General features: G+C 43.3%; 1 protein-coding gene and 1 pseudogene across 1 annotated transcript; both read right to left on the bottom strand.

Annotated features, from left to right (window-relative positions):
- Positions 1-2,644: 2,644 nt before the first annotated feature.
- On the bottom strand, positions 2,645-11,596 carry ALOX15 (arachidonate 15-lipoxygenase). Its single transcript, XM_039869605.1, has 14 exons — positions 11,426-11,596; positions 9,646-9,850; positions 9,288-9,369; positions 9,073-9,195; positions 8,801-8,904; positions 8,437-8,597; positions 7,657-7,800; positions 6,250-6,459; positions 4,772-4,858; positions 4,516-4,685; positions 4,220-4,341; positions 3,522-3,622; positions 3,232-3,399; positions 2,645-3,123 (listed from the first exon to the last, which is right to left on the bottom strand). Exons 1-14 carry the CDS (start codon positions 11,558-11,560, stop codon positions 2,944-2,946), a joined length of 1,992 nt encoding a protein of 663 aa, XP_039725539.1. The 5' UTR covers positions 11,561-11,596; the 3' UTR covers positions 2,645-2,943.
- A 3,982-nt stretch (positions 11,597-15,578) lies between these two features.
- Positions 15,579-16,806, bottom strand: LOC120607937 (SNRPN upstream reading frame protein-like; annotated as a pseudogene).
- Between the last annotated feature and the right edge of the window lie 3,901 nt (positions 16,807-20,707).

Raw genomic sequence — 20,707 nt, forward strand, 5'->3', positions numbered from 1 at the left:
TCTTCCTTTTTATCTCTTTAACCCAAGCATTCGACCAGCCACAACCAAAACCAGAAGGAGCATTAATAACTTTGCTAATGACAATACACAAGGTCTTAAATAAGACCACCCCAGACATAGGACAAGATTGTTGGTTGTGCCTAAACCCAAAAGCCCCTTACTATGTCAGGGTAGGAACTCCCTTAAACTTAACTGACCTCAGCAGGCTAGAACTTCAAGTCGATTCACTAGCAGAAGTAGTCCTCCAAAATAGAAGAGGTTTAGATTTATTATTCTTAGAACAAGACAGATTATGTATGGCTCTAGGTGAAACCTGTTGCTTCTATGCCAATAACTCTGGAGTAATCAGAGAGAGTTCACGACTAGTACAGAGAAATTTAGATGCCAGGGAAAAACAGAGACTAGAATCAGATAACTGGTTTCATAGGATGTTCAATTGGTCACTGTGGCTAACAACTCTTCTATCTGCTGTAGCTGGACCTTAATCATCCTCCTCCTTTTGTTAACTTTTGGCCCATGTTTCCTTAATTTCTTGTTTGCATATATAAGGAAGAGAATTAATTCTATTTAACTTTTAGTATTACAAAATAGAGGCTATGAGCAAATTCCGCATGAAGAATCAAGGATTTGATTTTCTGCTGAGGCCAGTGGGGAATGTGCTGGCTGAAAAATTAGTGCTTGCCTATCGCCCATGGGAACATAGACTGTTGCCCATGGGAACATAGGTTATCATCCATGAGAACATAACATTCTAACAATAAGCTTTCTGCTTCTGCACCCCCGCTTGCACGACCGACCTGTGGGTTGACAGTTAGTAAATAGAAGAAAAATAGACTTTTGTGTTAAGATAGAATGAGGAATGGGGTTTAGGGCTTAAAAACCCTGTACCTCTACATTTCGGGGCTGCTTAATTTGGGGTCTGCGTACCCCTGGCAGACCCAGCTGGCTGAATAAAGAGTGTGTTTCCTATAACTCACTGATTTCTGGTGGTCTGGCGGCTACAACAATAGATCTCTAATCACTATGTTGTACAACTGAAACTAATATATTATTGTATGTCAACTATAATTGGAAAAAAACTCAATGAATTGTACAATGTAAATACGAGCAACTTATTGCCTATTATATTTTAATAAAGCTGGAAAAAAAAAAAAGAGTGTCTCTGTCTCTTTGTAGACCACAATCTAAAAACTACTGGATTTTTGGTAATCAGGAGGCTTTTGTTCTTGGAAAAATGGATTTCTCTATTCTCCAAGCTAGGATTAGTGCTAGCAAAGGCAGTATATAGGAGACTCAAACACCACCATTAAGTACTCTGCCTGACAAAAGGGCAACAAGGTTCATTGGGAAGATGCAGCTGAGATTAAAAATATCACTGGCTATATTTTGTGAGACTTTTCAGGCAGAGGCAGCCCCATAGGTGTATAGCTTCATGAATAACTAGTGGGGTTTTTTTTTATATGACACTAAAAGTGCACTGTGTAGCTCATGGCTACCTAGAGACCTACTTGAATCATGTAATGATCACTGAGAACTACATCTTTATTTTAAAAACAATCTTTCTTTGGGTTTTCATAGATCTTATACTTTCAATTCCTGGAGTTTCAGGCCAATAGGCCTATCCAGTCTTATCTGTGGTGCCTCAGCTCTCTTCAGTGCCCCAATACTCGTCACCAACAATAGCCTCTGCATCTTAAACTTTGTCACTTTTTTCATATTTAGACTTTTAAACACAGTGGGCTGGACACTTAGGAGTTAAGGGTATAGTTCTCGTATCCTATTTAGATTGTCACAGTTCATAAGACATTAACTATCTCAAACTATGGATGGTCAACAGACCAATTAGATCTATCAAAAAGAGATTAAAAAATGCTGAAGATGTAGAGAAAAGAGAACCCTTGTATACAGTTGGTGAGAATGTAAATTGTTGCAGCCACTATGAAAACAGTACGGGGGTTCTTTGAAAAATTAAAAATGGAATTACCATATGACCCAGTAATTCCACTTATGAGTATATATCCAAAGGACCTCAAACCTGGAACTCAAAGAGATAGCTGCACTTCCATGTTCATCACAGCATTATTCACAATAGCCAAGATATGGAAACAACCTAAATGTCTGCGAGTGGTGAATGGATAAAGAAAATATGGTGTATATGGACAGTGGAATATTATTCAGACTTTAAAAAGAAGGAAATCCTGCCATTTGTGACAACATGGATGAACCTGGAGGATATTATGCTAAGTGAAATAAGCCAGACACAGAAAGACAAATACTGCATGATTTGTACTCAAACTAGTCAAACTAGCCAAATAGTCAAACTCAGAATCAGAGAGTAGATTAGTGCTTGCCAGGACTGGGGGTGGGAGAAATGTGAGAATTTATCTTTTTCTAAGAGAGCCACAAAGTGAAAATCTTGAAAAATGCTGTGTTAATGGTTTGCTCTGTGTTGTTCCTGGCTTCAGGACATGTGGCTAAATCCCATCTAGATAAAAAAGATGTGCTACATTCTTTTGCCAGTGTTTGATTTAGGATCCTTTGATATGAGTTCTTTTCATTAGTCTAAAATATCTTTTTGTTTTTAAACTCAGAGCAGTTTCAAAATTATAAAAAACATGGAGTAATATATATTATTACCCTAGTCTAGTCTTGAAACAGTTTATATTAATGCGACAATTTTGTGCCCTGTGGGAGATCCCAGTGATAATGGAGGAAGGCAGAAGAATGGGAAGAAAAGGAGAAATAAAAGGGAAACAAGGACCCTAGGCAGTACATCTAAAGTAAAATTTGTTCACTGTGGGCATATACAATATAAAGGTGACACTTTAGGAAAGGTACAGATAGGAAGGGACATACAGATAATTGGTGAAGGGTAAGACTGAAAGCAATGGAGTCATGGCTTGGGTGGAAGTAGGGGCTAAAACAACCAAAGGCTGGGGGTGCTCATATGGCCACGCTGTTTTCCACCAGGCTGGGCCGCAGGTACTCATAGGGCATGTCCAGCTTTGCATTCCGGATCTCAATTTCCTTATCCAGGGCAGCCAGCTCCTCCCTGAACTTCTTCAGCACAGTTTTGGGCTCAGGGCCCGAAAAATACTCCTCCTCATGCTGGCCCACAGCCACCTGAGATGGAAAGAAAAAAGCAGCTGAGAGCCTTATGACCCCTAGTTTGGTGTGCCACACTTCCCCACAGCTGCCCCTTTCTCAGGGACCTGAGCACCTGGCTCTCACCATAATGGGCTGGCGTCTACCCAGTTGCCAAACGATGGACATCTGGAGAGAAGCCTGATGAAAGTTGGGCAATGTTGCCATCACTGTCTCCAGTGTCGCATCCTTGGTGGTCGGCGGGGGCAGCCGCATTGTGCAGGGTGTGTTAGGGACCCAAGAGTGCCAATCCAGCTAAGGAGAGGCAGATATCTAGAATCAATGTCTGCTAAGCATAAAAACCCCTTAGCCACCTGCACACAACTGCCTCCCCTACTCCAGGTGCAAATACTCAGCTGCTCCCCTATGATAAGTACCTGGCCCTGGTGTGTGGAGGAGTGCTGGCCAGTGCAGGTGAAGATGCACATGGTGACAAAGTGGCAAAGCTGGTCCCGGGACTGTAAGGAAATGGGAAATCCTACAAGGGATAAGGAGACTTAGAAGCTGTGAGGCCAGGAATAGAAGCAGAGCTCAAAGAAATGAGGCCAAGTGAGGAGAACAAGAGAGGGGAGATGGGGTACCAAGGATTATCAAGAACTATTGTGGGAACTGATGTGAGTGCAGGTTGTAATGGGGGAAATGGGGAGACCTGCTGGGAGGGCTCCACTCGGTGGGGCACTGGTATGGCTCATACTGGCTCACAAGAGTCAGTTACACTAAATGTTCAGGAATTTAGCAAGCTGGTTGACATCACATTGGTAGCCACAGTGGAAATATTTACAATATAAAAATGGTTGAGTGCTACAAATCAGAGCTTTTTCCCCCAGAGATCCAGATGTTAAAAATTTATGGGTAACCACTGGTCCCACTGCATGCATCTGGGACCTAGAGGAGTTCTTAATGCATAGGATGGGGATCTATCTCTGAGAGGAAAAAGAATCTGAGAAGGCCTTTGGGCATTGTCATAGAGGTTGGACATGCTTCTGGAAGTTTCCATAGATGTAGGGAGGATTCTGGGGAGATTCCAAGGACGAATCTCTCAGGTTGGAGGCCTCAGGGCAGGGGCTCAACTTACCTAGGTCCTGGGCCCCTTGCAGTCCAATTTCAGTGATCTCTCGACACCAGGTTTGCAGCTCTAGATCCTCTTTCACAGCCTCATCCATCTTATAGTAAAGATTCACAATTCCTTCTACATAGCTGTCAGCCAAGGGGTTGGGTCAAGAGAGTTGAAGCTGACAGAGAGCCTCAAGGTCCTCCACCCACATAACCAGGTGAAGGTCCCCAGCCCCGCAACCAAGACACAGACCTCCAGTTCTCCTGGCCTCCTCCTCTTCACTGACCCCCAGCAGCCCTGCCTTTCCCTTTCCTCACCGAGAGATGATTTCCCAGAGCCTCAGGGCATCGTGGGCATAGAAAGAAGACTTGACTCCCAGGAGTCCCCGGTCAGCCAGGTCATCAGGGGGACAAAATGATCTATAGGTTAGAAAGGCTCCCGCTCGCTTGAGTAACTCCACGTGGCCTCCCCCACCGGTGCTCACCACCTGAGTTGCAAGAATGGGCAGGGTCAGGCAAATCCACCTGCTGAGGCCAAAGCATGAACTCCAGAATCCCTCTCCTCTCTTCATACCTGGTCGAAAATACCCATGGGAGAAATCAGCCCAGACCTGGCCCGCACATTAATTTCCATGGTATATCGCAGGTGGGGGATCATCAGCTGGAAGGAGACAGCAGAGAAGGGCAAAGTCAGAAGATAGCTGTGGCCAGTCCCTGCAGGATACTGGGGTTGAGGAGTGAGAAAGGTACCAGGTCTTCAAGAAAAGCAGAGATGTGAAGTGCAATGGCCCCTGGACATCAAGTGTGTTCAGTTGATTTGTAATTTGTGGCGTTCCACAACCCATTGACTTATTGCTCTATGATAATTGAAAGAAATCATTCTTTTCTTTTCAAAACTGTTCAAGTTCTAGCTCAGTGTTTTCAACGTTTTTTTCAGTACCACTCTACTCTAAAGAGCCTTTTTGATAGTTTTTCCCACTTTCACCTCCGTGAAATTTTAATGCTACAGATATACTATATCTATTATATAGTGTATGTATATATGTACTTTATACACTAAAATTATAAGCTTTTGCCCCTCCCAAGAGCCACTTTCACCTCCTTGGGGAGCATAATTGTTTCCATTGAGAATGCTCTAACCTGCCTACCTTTGGAACTTCATCTCCTACTCTCTCCCTTTTGTCCATTACGTTCAATTTCTTTCTGTTCTTCAAAATGCCAAGCTTGTGCCAACCTCAGAACCTTTGCATTAGCTGTTCCCTCTACCTAGAACAACGTGCCCCTTGATCATTTTATGGCTGGCTCCTCATATTCTTACTCTCAATGTCATCTGCTCAAGGGAGCTTTTCCTGACCAATCTAAACTCACCATCACATCATCCTGCTTTGATCCTCTGCATTGTGCTTATCACAGCTGATGTGTTACAACATAGTCTTTATTGTCTGCTAGCCCTAAACTGAAATGAATATCCTGCAAAGATCAGAATTTTGCTTGTCTTGCTTAGCACTGGCATCTAGAATGGTTCTTGCCCCATAGGAGGCACTCAAGAAAAAAGTTGAAGGGTGAATACTCTATTCTAATTGTCTGTAACAACCAAACAAACAAACAAAAACAGGCTATTGCTGTTGACCTGAGCCCCTCCAACTGGCCTATGTGTTACTATTTTAGAACCCTTCAAAACTAGCTGGAAAAATCTTTTATTTGCATGGTCCCTCTTTTTTGATAGAATCCTCAGTCATTTGTGTGTAGTGTTTATATACTGTATGTCTATCTATCTGCACTTTATACATAAAAAAAGTAAGACTTCTCATCCCCCACCACTCATCCCTCCCACCCCCACCTTGCCAATGAATCATTTTCACTTTTTTTGGGAGGTGATGTCACCTGTTGAAAATGCAGAGCAAGCCATACTTTCACTGCCTTTCTCACTTGTCTTTCATTGGTTGGCTCTCCCTACACCCTGAAATTCCACAGAGAGGGTGCCTCCAGAGGTGGGACTGTGCCATGGGGCGAAGAGATGGGCAGACAGGAGAGAAGGGGATAATGTGTTACCTTGAAGATAGGATGTATCGATGGAAGGCACCTCATGGTGGCTACAGCAATAACTTCAGCCATCAAATGTCCCCTCAGAAGATGAGAGTGCAGCTCATGAAGCTGGAAGTCAGAGCTACGGACCCAGCATTTGGCTAGGAGCCAGACCATTGGGGGATCTGTGGGCAGGAATAGTGGTGGGGGAGGGGATCCGATGCATGGCAGTTGGAGCTGGAGAAAGGATAAGAGTGTAAGGAAAGGGAGGGGATGAGTGCCAGATGCCCAGCAGATTCCTCACTCCTTTGCATATTTAACTCTCCCTTTTTCCCCAAATTTGCTTAGCTTTCTCCATCTGACTGCTGCTACTCTCCAACAGCCACTATTCCTTCCCCTACCTTTCCTACCAGTTAACATCGTGCAAGCTGCTCTGCCCCAGGACTTCTGCAGAAACCGCTCTTCCACCGCCTTCTCCAGCCTCCACTTCTCCTTTTAGTTCCCTCAATGTGGACAGGATTCAAACCCTTGTTTCCTTTATCCCACGCTTTTTTTTTTCAGATATCTCAGTCTCTCTCCAATCTTTCAACACCACCCCTCCCTACACAGCTGACTAAGTCTCTAGCTCTCAGCTAGTCCCTAGCTAGATGTCACAGTTTGAATATCTCCCCATCACCTCATAATTGGCTAGACAAAAGCCAACTGAGCATCTTTGCCTCCTTATTTGTCTTGTTTCTGCAGATGCCTTGACTCTTTCCTCTCTTCTTGAACCTAAGCCAGTTTAGTTTTCCTCTATACTCCCATCCATCTTTTCTCTGTACCTCCACAGCTATTCCCACATCTGAGCCCAGCACTTCCACCTTGGACAATTGCTGTAGCATGTCACCCTATTCTCTATATATCTAGTATCTCCCTTCTGCAATCCATCCTAAACACAATGGCCCATATGATATGCCTACAGCATCTTTCACAACAGCCTTCACCAACCTCCTCTGTTCATAGTCCTTGTTTTGGCATCCATGGCCCACCGCAGTCTGGCCCCTCTCACCCTCATATTATTCCCCACCACTCCAGCCCAACTGTCCACTGGTAATCTTCTGATTCCTCACACTCAAGATCCCTGCCTAGCCCATTTTCCCCTTGTGTGGAGGAAGGTCCTGCCCCTCCCCCAAGATTCATGCCCACCTCACCTCCCATGACCCTCTCCGACTGTTTCCATCCTCAGGTACTTCCTCGGTACTGGAGCTTATTTAGATTTGCCTAATCTGTATCTCCAGCTAGACTGCAACTTTCTGCCTTTGTCCATTTCCTCTTTTAATGCCTCCCCCAGTGCTTTAGCACAAGGTGTTAGCACAGAGTGACTCAGGGAATTTGAGTGAGGAGCTGAGCTGAGAGGGCCAACCATGGGGAAGCAGAAATCCTGGGTCTTCTCACCTGGATGACCATGGGCAAGAGTTTCCCATCAGGCTGCAGTTTCAGCATGACCAGAGGGGCAGCCAGGTACTGCTGGCTACACAGGATGTTGTTGGCCTTGATCTCATCCAGCAGGGATAAATCGGCTTCAAACAGTGTGCCTCCCTAGATAGGAGCAGAGGACAAGGGCTGCTGTCAGCATAAGGCATCTTCTTCCCACTCTGCTTCCCCAAAGGAAAAAGAAAAAGAAGGAAACTAACTTGTCTCCATCACCTACTTTGTACCAGGTACTGGATCATGTGCTTATTGCCTCATGTGATTCTTACATGCACTTGAATTAGCCCCAGTTTTATAAAAGAGGACACAGATGACCAGAGAGGATAGGTATCTGGCCTGAAGTCACACAGTTTATTAACAGCAGAGCCAGGAATCAAACCCAAGTCTGTCTCACCCTATAATCCATGAGTTTTCTCTCTCAATTGATCCATGTTGATTCCTGATTAATAACCCCACCCCTGACCTGATTCTCTTACTCCATACCCTCCTTAAATCCCTAGCACCAAGGCCCAGTTATATCATTTTAACTCTGTCTCTATCACCCACCACACATACTTCCTCCACAATATGCATTTCTCATTCAGAGAGGAAGGCCATGAGGTTGTACTTCACTCAAGATTTTTTCTGAATAGAATCCCTTCTTGCTGTCAGGCAGCAAGTTGGACCCATATGGACACCACCGCAGGACAAACACTGATCCCACCTCCATTTCACTCTGTGGTCCCCTTTGTGCTATGTCCATACCTGAAGCTCCTTCTCCAGCTGGGCCTGCAGCTCCTCCATTCCTGGAGAGAACACTAGGCGGGCAGGAAGGCGACTAGAGCGTTTTAGCAACATGGGGTTGGCGCCGTTAAGAAACTGGTACCCAAATAAGGCATCCTCCTTCCAGGAGTCCCGCACTTTCTCTGGGGATTGCAGTTGTGGAACATGCTGTGAGATCTGAGCTCTTGGTTCTTCCAACCCCCACCAAACCATCCCCTCTTGACCCCAGCCTATCAGAGGGACCCAGATCTCAAGTCTCCCAGCCCTGTTTTGCTAGATTGGCGGGGGGCGGGGGGGGGATCTGGAGTAAGGGTCCTGGGAGAAGTAATGGGGTAGGAAGACTGACCAGCCAGCTTGCTCTGGCCACACCAGAAAATCCTGTTGAAGTCATTTAGATCCTTCCAGCAAGTCAGAACATTTAAAGAGTCTTTGATAGCTAGGTCAGCCAGCCTTCAGGGAAAGATATGTAAAGAGTTTGAGTTATTCTCAGAATCACACATTACAACCAAAGGCACCCACCTAAGGCTAGTCCAGCCATGTGAAGTCTACAGGAGCTTCTTGGCCTCCACTGGACCAGGACACCTCCCTCTTACCCAGCCCCCCATTACTTGTTCTCACCCCTTGGCCAGTGAAGCCTCAAAGTCAATTCTCTTGTCCTCCAGAAATCTCTCATCTACAGGGAGGTCATTTAAAGTGGTCGCTGCCACATTCAGGATTAACCCATCCTTCCAGTTACCCCACCTGTGGGGCAGAAATGAAATCAGGCATTGGTGCTGGGAAGGGCCAGCACCCCGTGGGGTCAGGAGGAGTCAGGAGGCAGGATTCAGGCTAACCGGTACAGCTTCCTTCTCTCTTCCAGCTCCTCCTCCCGGTGTTTTCTGAACAGGTCTTGAGGGTCATCTACCACTGTGCATCCTAGAAGTGGAGAAGAGGGCATGGGCGGTGAGGCCTCTCCTGAGAGCCTGTCCTCTGTCCCTGCTAAGGCTGCCTCTTCGGTCTCCTTCCTGGGGCGGAAGCCTGACCCTTCGACGTCGTGCCCCTCCCCAACCTCCAGCAACCCACTCTTCCACAATCTGCAAAGAACTGGCCCTCCAGTTCCTGCCCCAAAGCACTGTCCCCTCTTCTCCTCTTCCTCATTCCTAGCTTCTCTTGTGTCCCAGAGATCTCTTCACACCCCCACCCTACACTCACCAGTGCCCTCGGCTAGGCTCAGGACGCCATCGCCCATCACCCAGCGGTAACATGGGAACCTGAACTCGTCCCCACTGGCCCCGGGGCCTTGCACAGAGATCCAGTTGCAGAACCAAGCATCATCCTGAAAGAGGCGCCGTTTCTGCAATTTCACGAACAGCAGCGGCCCCAGGTAGTGCGACACGTCCTCCTTGAATTCCGTCTCCTGCAGGCGATATAAGAGGTTCAGTATCCGTGAGGTTGCAGGAAAGGACACTTGGAATGAGCCCTCCTCCCCCAAACGCTCTTCTTGGAAAGCTGGGTCTAAGGGAAAGTGGGGCAAAAGGAGACAGAAAGAGAAAGGGGTCACATCGAACAGGTGGCTCTATGACCCCATTATGAGTCGTCGAGTTCCTCAGTCCGGATTGAGGCGGAGAAGGGAAGATACATTCCTTCCCTCTCCTTTTTCTCCCTGTAGTCATTGATTGTGCCAAGCATTGAACTGGGCACTGGACACCGGCGCCACGCCTTGAGCTAACGCACAGTTGCACGTGAAGATACACTGTTAACCAAGCGGTTACATCAGGGAGACCACTTCCAAGGCTGAGCGACGCAAAAGCCCCACCTGACCTGGGGCAGGCTTCCGAAAGACATTCGAAGTGGAGACCTCTAGTTGAGAACGGTTTAGCTAGGGAGAGTGAGAGAGAAGAAAAAGTGGGGGGAAATGAGTGCCAGGGAGAGCCCCGAGAGAGCTGGAGGCTGAGCGAGGGCGAACGGCCGCGTAGAGCGTGGGGCGCTGAGCGCGAGATGTGCGAAATGAGCTGGACCAGATTGTGAAGAGTCGAAGGTTAAGGGCTTTGGATTTGGTCTTGAAAACAAGCGGAAGCCATTCAAATGTTTTAAGCCATAGCGAATGTTTTAAGGGTAGGAATGTATTTGGAACAAGTCGCTCTGGCTGCAGAAGGGCTTGCAAGGACAGGAGAGAAAGTGGCGAAGCATGACAAGAGGCTAAAGGTGGCGTAGGTTCAAGGAGATCTTGGCGGTCGGAGGTGGGTGGAAATCTGGACACAGTGACGGAGATGACCAGGAGATAGAATTGACAGCGCTCAATTCTTGGTTATACAGAGGAGATGGGAGGGGAAGGCTCAAATGACAGACACCTGGGGGAGGCAAGAGGAGAGATCTGAGAGGTGGGAAGAAGCGAGGACCTCACTTGGGCATGTTTCTTTGAGGCGTCCGTGGGACAGACATCTGGATCTGGGGATCATGGAGAGAGCTGGACGGAAGGTGGGAATTTGGGGATGCGAATTGCGGAGGAAAAAAAGTAACAAAAGCTATGGGCGAATACGAGGTAGCTGTGATGCGAGAAGAGAAGTGGGTCGGGAAATTTATCGTTCTAGTCTCTTAGCTTCTTCCCCCTACTCTCCCTCCGGGTTCCCCCATCCCGTCCGGCCTCACTCGGGTGGTAAAGCCCACAAGTTCGGAGATCTAGCAACAGCCGAAAAGGTTAGAAACAGCTTTTAAGAACAGAGAAAAGAGGACACTCCCGGCCACTCCAGGGGCCCTGAGTTTCGAGAAGAGAGAGCATTGTGAACGACAGACACGCAGGAGTATCCTCTCTATTCCAAAGAGGAGCGCGACGGGAATACTTATTGAGCCCTTGCAGTGTGCCACGTATCGCCCTAAGCGCTCTGCCCTGCGGTCTCTGAGCTCTCTTTGCGCAGGCGGCACGTCTCTTCTCCGGTATTTGACCGCCTTGGGGGCAGCGGCGCAGCGCATCGCCCGGCTCCCGCCAGCTCACCTTGCCCCGCACCGGCCGCAGTCGTGTCCCAAGCTGAGCTTCTCCGTGCTGACCGACCAGCCACAGCTGCACCTTGTTGTTGGAGCCCGCGTAGAATGAGGACCCAGTGGACACACGAACGCGGTAGACACCCATCTTGCTCAAAGAAGTTTCTTGCCTCTGAGGGGGCAGAAGAGCGGCCGCGCCAAATAACAGGGCTGGAAACCCCGCCCCTCAGAAATCTTGCGGGGGTGGGGGGTCGGGGGTGTGGGTAGCACGTCTCCGACCAACCAGGCCTGGCCACCTGCTGGGTCCCCAGCTCTCGCAGCAGAGTTCAGCCCCAGCCATGAAGGTGGGGCCCTGGAGGAGGCCCAGGGTGCGGACCATCATCTTGGTGGGAGGAGGATAGAATGGGAAAGTAGAAAAGGATTTGGGCAGAAACCATGCAGGAAGCGGGAACTGCCGCCTAGCCCCACAGGCAGACGTGTGGATGGGAAACCTACTCCGTCTAAATTCTCTCCCTCCCTCTCTTTCTCTCCCTCCTCACAAATTGGTTCACCCCTGCCAACGGTCATGCTTAAGGCTGTAGAGATGGATAAAGGAAGGAAGCAAGGAGACCTGGTCTGCAGCAGCATTTGAGGAAGGCATTTGGGTTACCGAATTAATTTGACCAACTTTGAACACTTTCTACTCTTCCCTGTGCCAAGCTCTGGAGCTCATCCCTTTCTAGCTTAAGAACCCCTCCCTCTCTGTTGCCTGTAGCATAAAAATACAAACTTCTTGGTATTCAAAGCCCTTGATAACCTGGCCTGTCTTCCTCCCATCTCATCCCATTGCACCTCATCCTCATCTCTGGTTCCTCCACTTCAGGCTGGAGTGCTATGTTTCCCAGAACCCATCATGTTGTTTGCTTGTAGTCCTTGCTCCTGGAAAATTGTATTCAGCCTTCTAAACCCTGGTTAGACTCCAGTTTTTCAGCGAAGTCTTCCTTGGCCACTTTACCCCTCCCCACTCCCCTCACCAGAGTTATCAGCTTCTGTTCTACTGCTTTAGCCCTGTGCATACTTCTATTATTGCACACTTAGTACACAGTAATTGTTTATATGTCCATATGCCCCACCTAGGTGAGCTCCTAGCAAGGGCCACATTTCCAGCATGATTTACCCACTTTTGATTCCCCTGGATTTAGCACACATCAGGCTGTGGATGTCAATAAGTGTTTCCTGAAACACAATGAACTGAAAGATCAATTATAAATAAGTCCTTCTCTTAGAGGAGACAAAGGTAAACAAATAACTCCCAGACAATGTAAATAATAAGGGAATACTAGAACAAACTCTGATACCACCATGATATGGACTACTTATCAGTCTGGTAAAACAAATGAAGTTGATGGAAAATGTCTGTAATGTGTATTTTCTCCTTCATTTATTTTTTTAGTGGGAAGTACATTCACTTGATTCAAAGTTCACAAGGTACAAAGTGGTATTCACTAGTGTCTCCCTCTCTCTTGGCCCAAGCCACCCAGTTCCTCAGCCTCCAGCTGTCACTGTCACCAGTCTCTTTTGTGCACATTCACAAATAAGTACATACCTAAACTTTTTGTCTTTTTTCTGCACATGGTAGCAAACTTTACATACTGTTCTGTACCTTATTTTTTCCACATTGCAACATAAATCAGAAGATACTTCCATGTTGGTACTTAAAGAGCTTCCTTGTCCTTAAAGTGGTCGTAATATAATATATGAAACCAGTTTCTTATAAGTGGACATTTAGCTTGTTTGCAATCTTTTGTAACTATAAAGAATTTTTTACTGAAAAAAAATTACCTGGTATTTATTTATCATTTCTCATATGTGAGTATATCTTTAGTACAAAATCCTAGAAATGAAACTTCTAGGCCAAAAGCATGTGTAATTTTGGCAGAAATTGCTAACTAGCCCTCCGTAGAAGTTGTGCCAATCTACACTTCCATCATTGAGTCCACTCATTCTCCCTCACTCTTGCCAATAGTGTGTTGATAAACATTTTTACCTTAGCCAATTTGATAGGTGAAAAATGGTACTCTAGTGTAATTTTATTTGCATTTCTCTTATTATGAGTAGGGTTGAGTATCTTTTTATGTTGTAGGAGCCATTTGCATTTCCTTTTCTGTGAACTAGCTATCCCATTTTTCTATTGGATTTTGGTCTTTTTCTTATTGATTTGTAAGAACTATTACTATATTAGGAAAATTAGCCCTTTTCCAGCTCTATCACTACTAAGAGGGTCCCAATAGCAATGACAGTCCTTTTTACCTACCTCATCTCCTTAGAACCCAAATTCTGGTCTATAGTATTATTCTCCACTAAAAGAAATCTGGGATCCTTAGAAAGTAGCTGATTCCAAGCCTTAGGGCAGGTAAAACTCAGGATAACTTGAAACGTTATTATTGTCAGAAAAAAAAATTAAAGGTGCTCTCAGAAAGTCATAGCAGTGCTAATAGGGCAAAATGTTCAATTCAGGGGGTTCCCACTGGCTGTGTGTGACTTTTGAGGAGCGAAGACTAAATAATAGGTAGAGTTAATTGAAATAAGTAAATATATTAGTTAGAATGCTTTCTAATTGCAAGTAACTAAAAAATCAATTGGTTAATTAGTTGTAGTTAACCGCCCCCCAAAAAAATCAATTCAAAATGACTCAAACAATAAGGAAAAATTATTATTTCAGAAAAAAAGAAGCCCACGGAGTAGGTTGGCTCTATGGTGGTTAGTTCAATGGTTCAACAGCATCATCAAGGAGCCAAGATTTCTTTTCTTTTATTTAATTTTCTTCTATTTTTCTTCATCAGATAACTCAATGAATTATCTCCTTGGCAAACTGCCTACTACCACTCCAGGCATCCTATACAGGCATAACAACATTCACCAGGAAAAGAAAGACCATTTCTTCCTGTGCCTCTCTTTTAAGAACAAGGGAAGCTTTCCCAGAAACCATTTAGCAGTTTCCCCTTATCTATCTTTGGCCAAAACTGCGCACCAAACCCAAATCCTTCAAACAATCAAGAGAAATAAAACCACCATGATCATCTTAACCTAGTCAAGATTTACCCCTGAGTTACACGAGGAAGGATGGCAATGCAAATATATTTGGGGCCCCACTAATAAGCAAGAAATAAATACTTCATAGTAATATTTAAAAAAAGAAAAATTACTGTAAACTGTTACAAAAATGTATAATACAAAAGATCAATTATATTAGGATTTTTGAAATTCTTATAGGTTTTATAAGAAAGGGAATGTTACTAAATATGAGTATGTGTGTTTCTTCTAAGTACAGATCTCTTTATAGTGAACAGATATATGCTCGTTTCCACTGTGAAATGGAAAAGGATGAAAACATGGAACTGTGTATGAGCTAAATAGTCCCGGAAAAAATAAGAACTGTTCCAAGAACAGAAAAGACTGATCAGCACATGTGGCTACACATGATAACCAAGTAGAAAGGAGACCCAACCAGTTAACCAGCACTGGTTACATTCCATGCCCAAGGAGAAAGGGGGTCCTGAGCCAAATATCCTAAAGATGAGCACAAATGTGCAAACACAATCCTTCTCTTCCATGAGATGAATCCACTAGATGCTCCTATAACCATATGCCATTAATAACGCATAATTTTCAAATAATGCTAACAAAGCAAGTCAATATATCATAATGACAATAAGGGGTTCCATAACTCTGGCCAAGTGAAACTAAAGGAATACATCATCTCAGATGCAAAAACTAAAAACATGTGGAAGATACAAACATTAAAAGACTTATTGGAGTAACAAGAGAAGTTTTACTATAACAAATATAGCTTCTTGGGAGAAACAACAAGCTTCAAAGCCCCAAGCATGAATCAATCTGTTGAGAAGCCCAATTCTAGAGCTTCAGTGCATATCAGGTTCTGAGACAATATTCTTTGGAGGTATACAGGGTCTGACAAAATTTTGGTAACACCAAGAAAACATCAAAAGAAGTATTTCAGCAAACTTAAGAAAGTACGTTTTTTCTAGAGAAAAATAAGAACGATGTTTTTGAACAATTTAGTGAACTAATGAATTAAATCCGTGGTGTTGGTGTTTAAAATTAGATTTAAGTATAATGACAGTAAGTTTTGTAATCACTGTATTTGTGTTTATATTGTGTACTGTTTAAAGTGTATTCAAATAACCATTGTAATAGCCCGCTGAAATGTGAAAGGGTTAAAGAATAATTAAAACCTGAAACTGGACAAAGGAAGTCTATAACTTAGGCCTAGTTTCCGGAACCCCTAACCACATTCTGTTAATCATGAAACTTGTAACAATGAGCTCAGATGCTAACTGCCAATTTTAGCCTGTGTAACCCTGCTTGCTTGCGTGGCATGAAAAATAATCAATTGTATATAAGCTGAAAATTACTGTTTGGCCCATGAGAATACTGGCTATTGCCCATGGGAACATAGGCAATCACCAATAGGAACATAACATTCTAACAAGAAGCTTTCTGCTTCTGTACTTCCCGCTTGCACACCTGACCAGAGGGTTGACAGGTAGTGAATAGGAGAAAGATGGACCTCTGTGTTTAAGACAGAATGAGGAATGGGATTTGGGGCTTAAAAATCTTGTATCTTGGCAATTCGGGGCTGCTCCTTTGCAAGGACAGCCGCCGGCTAATAAACTGTCTCCTGGTTAAGAGCACTCAAGTTGGGTCTGGTTATTCTGGACACAACAACCATCATATTAAATCTGTAATTGCAGTTTAAGTTGTTTAAGGAAATTGATGAAGTTTGTAATCAATGTTTAAATATTAAATTTTATTTTTCAAAGTTCTGTTTATAGATACATGTTTAATAAGTTGAGCATTAAAAAATACAAATATTTGTGGGATGTTCTCGCCATAGACAAAAATATTCTCAACTTTAAAACTGCTGTCAACAATGTGCATAAACTCTATTAACAATAAACATAGATAAATACCTGAAAGGATATAAACCAAAGGATTAGCAATGATTATTTCTAAGGAGTGGTAAAAGGTGGAGAAGTGACTTTCATTCTTTACATACTTAGACATTTTTTAAACTTTTTACAGAAGCATGAGTTATTTCTGTGATCTCAAATTTTTAATCTTTTTTTCATAGATCATATTTTTATTATCTTTTAGCTGTGATGTTCCAAGACTGTTTTAACTGCTTCTTGGTATCTCAGCTAAGAATGCCTGCCTCAGTTCCATCTGGAAATTCACCATAGGTACTTGTTGCTGCTGAGATTGCCTCGGCTACAGCTGACACTCTTGGTTGCTCAGTGAGGCTGTACTTTTACATTTGACTTGGACTTCCATCTCTGGTACATACTATTGCATAGCCCCTCTCAAGTATAATTGATCCCTGGTCTGCTTCATCATGTCACTGGCTGCTCCTCAGAACAGAATATCAGGTATCTCCAGTGGCTGCTCTGCTCTCCTCAAAATTTTAATCTTGAACAAAATTCAAGACTCTAAATGCTATCATAAAAGTATTAATTATAATTAATCAAATGTGGCTATAAGGAAAGCCCCAAATCGAAGTTCGAATTTTCTTTTGTAAATGAAATTCATAAAGATCAAAATGTAGTGGATAAAACTCAACATCTGTAGAAATGGCAGAAACTTCATAATTTTCTTGTGGACCAAAAGTGTGGTTGAAGAGTTGGGAAGACACCCAAAAGTCATTCACAGTAATGTCCAGGTAGTTTCAGCAAGGTTAGATTATGATGTGGTTGTGACCTTGAGAGGTACAACCCAGGCCATTTCCCCCCTTTTTGAATAAGAATATCTATAGCAGTTATCCTATGCCTGTTCCACTATTGTATGTTGGAAGGAGGTGTGGGCAAATGACTTTCTCCTGAGTTCACAGGTTTTCAGAAGGAGAGGAATTTCACTCAGATGTATACTTAGGGAACAGTTATACTTAAGAAAATGTACTTGAGAAATCTCATCCAAACTGGACCTGATTTAGGTGATGAAATTCTGGACTAGAAGCTGATGCTATAATAGGACTAGAGTTTGAAGTGTCTTGAATGGGGCTGAGAATTTTTCATGTGGGAGGAACATGAATTATTGGGGGCCAGAGGGCAAACAGTGGTAGCTGGTCTTCCGAACAGCCCTCAGTGATCCCTACCTCATAGTATTCATGCCTTTGCACAGTCTCCTCCCAGTTGTATCAGGGTAGGTCTGTAAACCAATAGAATATAGCAGAAGTGATGATATGTGACTCCTGAAGCTAGGCCCTAAAAGAAATTGCTTTCTACCTCTCTTTCTCTCTCTCTCTCCCTCTCTCTCTCTCTCAGTCAGCTGCCATGTCACAAGGACACTCAAGAAGCTCTGTGGAGAGGTCCATATGGCAAGGAATTGAGCCTTCCTGCCACAAGCCAGTGAGGAGCTGAGGCTTCCAGCCAGTGAGGGAGCCATCTTGGAAATAGATCCTCCAGCCCAGTCAGCCTTCAGATGATGCAGTCCCAGTTGACATCTTGGCTAAAACCCATGAGAGACCTGAGCTAGAATCACCTGACTCTCAGAAACTGTGAGATAATAAGCATTTATTGTTCTAAGTCACAGAGTTTTGAGGCAGATAATGGTAATATGCAATAAACAATTGATATGGTCAATGTACTTATTTTCTGAATTCCCAAACTCACAAGCCTGTGTTAAGTTAAAAAATATTCATGATGAACTGACCACCTACAAAATTAGTCCTCACTCAGGTATTCCTTCCTACCAATTGTACCCATCTAATTGGCTGCAAAGTAAAACTTCAAGTTTTGAAAAAGAAGACTTCACAAAGTCCATGGAAGTATTGTTAGAAAACTAATCAATCAGCAAAGCAATTGACAAATAATAGTGATGTTGAAAGAAGAGCCATCCACCTGAGATCATTCAAATAGGGGCTAAGCAGGGTTTCAGGACAGACTGTCAATAGGTAACACATTGGCTGTATTCAAAGGGACAGGCTTGGAAAACCAGCAAAGCTTTTATATGCAAGTGATGTCCACTGGTCACTTCTGTATGTCTTCCTCTGACCCTGTGTGGCTCCTGTGCACTGACAACAGATGGTGCCCTCAAATTAAGGACAGAGAAGACCCTAGACCCTGCTTATCTCTGTAGCTCCTCCCAGTCCTCACTTATCAGTCCTTTCCCATAGCCATCATCTATGCAAGGAGTCATTCTCAATCACTTTATGTCCAGGCTTTTGAAACTCAAAAATTCAAAACTGAGACTCAAGTGCAGTAGGCCCAAATGAAATCATGGAGGAGAGTACCAGGACCATAAAAACTTGTATGTTAATGTTGTATTTTACAAGTATTATTTAATCGAAGTGGGGCCCAGGTCAAAAGAAGTTAATGTAATTTAATGGGTTATAAATATTGCTCCAAAAGTAATGAGGGAAAGAGAGTAGGGTACGAGAGAGCAAATAAATTGCTGAATGCTCTGTATTGCATGATGTAGTTCTTCCACTAAACCTTCCAGACCTTCCATAAAAATTATAAAATGCTTGATATTATGTGATTTTGACTGAATTGAATTTTGCTTCTAAGTTTACTCAGGGACCATCAAAGACAACATATTGGGAGCTGGAATGAGAGGCAAGAGATATATTAAAACCGTTAGTCTGATGACTTCCCCAGAAATTTGGGGAGACCTTTGGGTTTCTCTAGGCTAGGAAAAGTAAGGGACAGGGATGTTCCTAATATACAATTATATTACATTTGAGATCCCATCCAAGATATTTGAACTAAGGTGGTATAGCCAACTATACGTTGATCCTCAGCAAGAAGTGCACCCTCTCCACTACTGCCAAATTTTGGATAATCGATGCCAGGGTATTGATGCTAATCCCACACAAATCTCTATGGTCCTAGGAAATCCACTACAAAGACAAAGAGAAGCTGTGTAACTACATTAATATCAATCTCATAGCCTTCAAAAAATGGATGCACAATCTCAGATTGGATGTTTCAATAGTAAGCTATGTATACACCACTATGTAAACTTAGAGCACTGAGCTTAAGAAACTCTCTGGTGAAATAACATGTGGCAGAAGACCTCAATTTCTGGTGTTTACCAGCCTTCAGAAACCCCATTCTTTGAGAGTAGAGCTTTTCAGGAAGCATATATGATATGCTTGAAATTGATCAGCCTACATTCTGTTCCTTCTGCTGAAACCGAATTCTATTATCCATTTGAAGGACCTTGGGTTGTTTATATATTTTTGGTGATTATAAATAAAGCTGTCATAAAGATTTGTGCTTAGGTTGCTGTGTGAACATAAGTATTAATTTAAGTATTAATATCTAGAATTGGGATTGCTGATTTCATATGGAAAGTGTATGTTTTTTTATAATTTTTTATTTTTCAGTTATAGTTATCATACAATACTATATTAGTTACAGATGTACAGCATAGTGATTAAACATCTATATAACTCACAAAGTGATCATCCCAATAAATCTAGTTACCCTCAGACATGGTACATAGTTATTACAATATTATTGGCTATATGCTTTATGAATACTTTATACCTTCATGACTATTTTATAACTAACATTTTGTTCTTAATCCCATTCCCTTTTTTCACTGATTCTCCCAAAACTCCTCCCATCTTATAACTCTCAAAATGTTGTTTCTATGAGTTTGTTTCTTTTTATGATTTTTTTTGTTGTTGTTTGTCTGTTTTGTTTTTTGGTTCCACACACACATGCAATCATATGGCATTTGTCTTCCTCTATCTGACTTACTTTACTCAGCACAATATCCTCTAGGTCCATCATGAAATATCTTTTTCCATTCCCTTCCTTTTAGTCTATGTGTGTCTTTTAATCTGATGAAGTCCCTTGTAGGCAGCCTATGTAGGGTATTGTTTTCTTATCAATTCAGCCACCCTATCTTTTGATTGGAGTATTTCTTTTTCATTTGAAGTTCATATTGATAAATATGTATTGTCATTCTTTATTTAGACTTTTGATACATATTTTTTTCTTCTTCTTAAAGAAGTCACTCCAACATTTCCTGTAATACTGGCTTGGTGGATGATGAACTCCTTTAGATTTTTCTTGTCTGGGAAGCTCTTTTTCCGTCCTTCAATTCTAAATAACTTTTCTGGGTAGAGTAACCTTGGTTGTGGGTCCTGGGTTTTCACCACTTTGAAAATTTTGTGCCAAGCCCTTCAGGCCTGTAAAGTTTCTGTTGAAAAATCAGCTGACAGTCTTATGGGCACTTCTTTGTATATAACTAATCACTTATCTCTTGTTGCTTTGAAGATTCTCTC

Source organism: Pteropus medius, unplaced genomic scaffold (genome assembly GCF_902729225.1).
Source record: "Pteropus medius unplaced genomic scaffold, Ma_sr-lr_union100, whole genome shotgun sequence".
Taxonomy (NCBI): Eukaryota; Metazoa; Chordata; class Mammalia; order Chiroptera; family Pteropodidae; genus Pteropus; species Pteropus medius.

Coding starts and splice junctions, on each gene's coding strand:
- ALOX15 (XM_039869605.1), bottom strand. CDS start 11,560: ATGGGTGTCTACCGCGTTCGTGTGTCCACTGGGTCCTCATTCTACGCG. Junction 4,686..4,771: donor CCATGGGTATTTTCGACCAG/GTATGAAGAGAG, acceptor CTTGCAACTCAG/GTGGTGAGCACCGGTGGGGG. Junction 3,124..3,231: donor GTAGACGCCAGCCCATTATG/GTGAGAGCCAGG, acceptor TTTCCATCTCAG/GTGGCTGTGGGCCAGCATGA.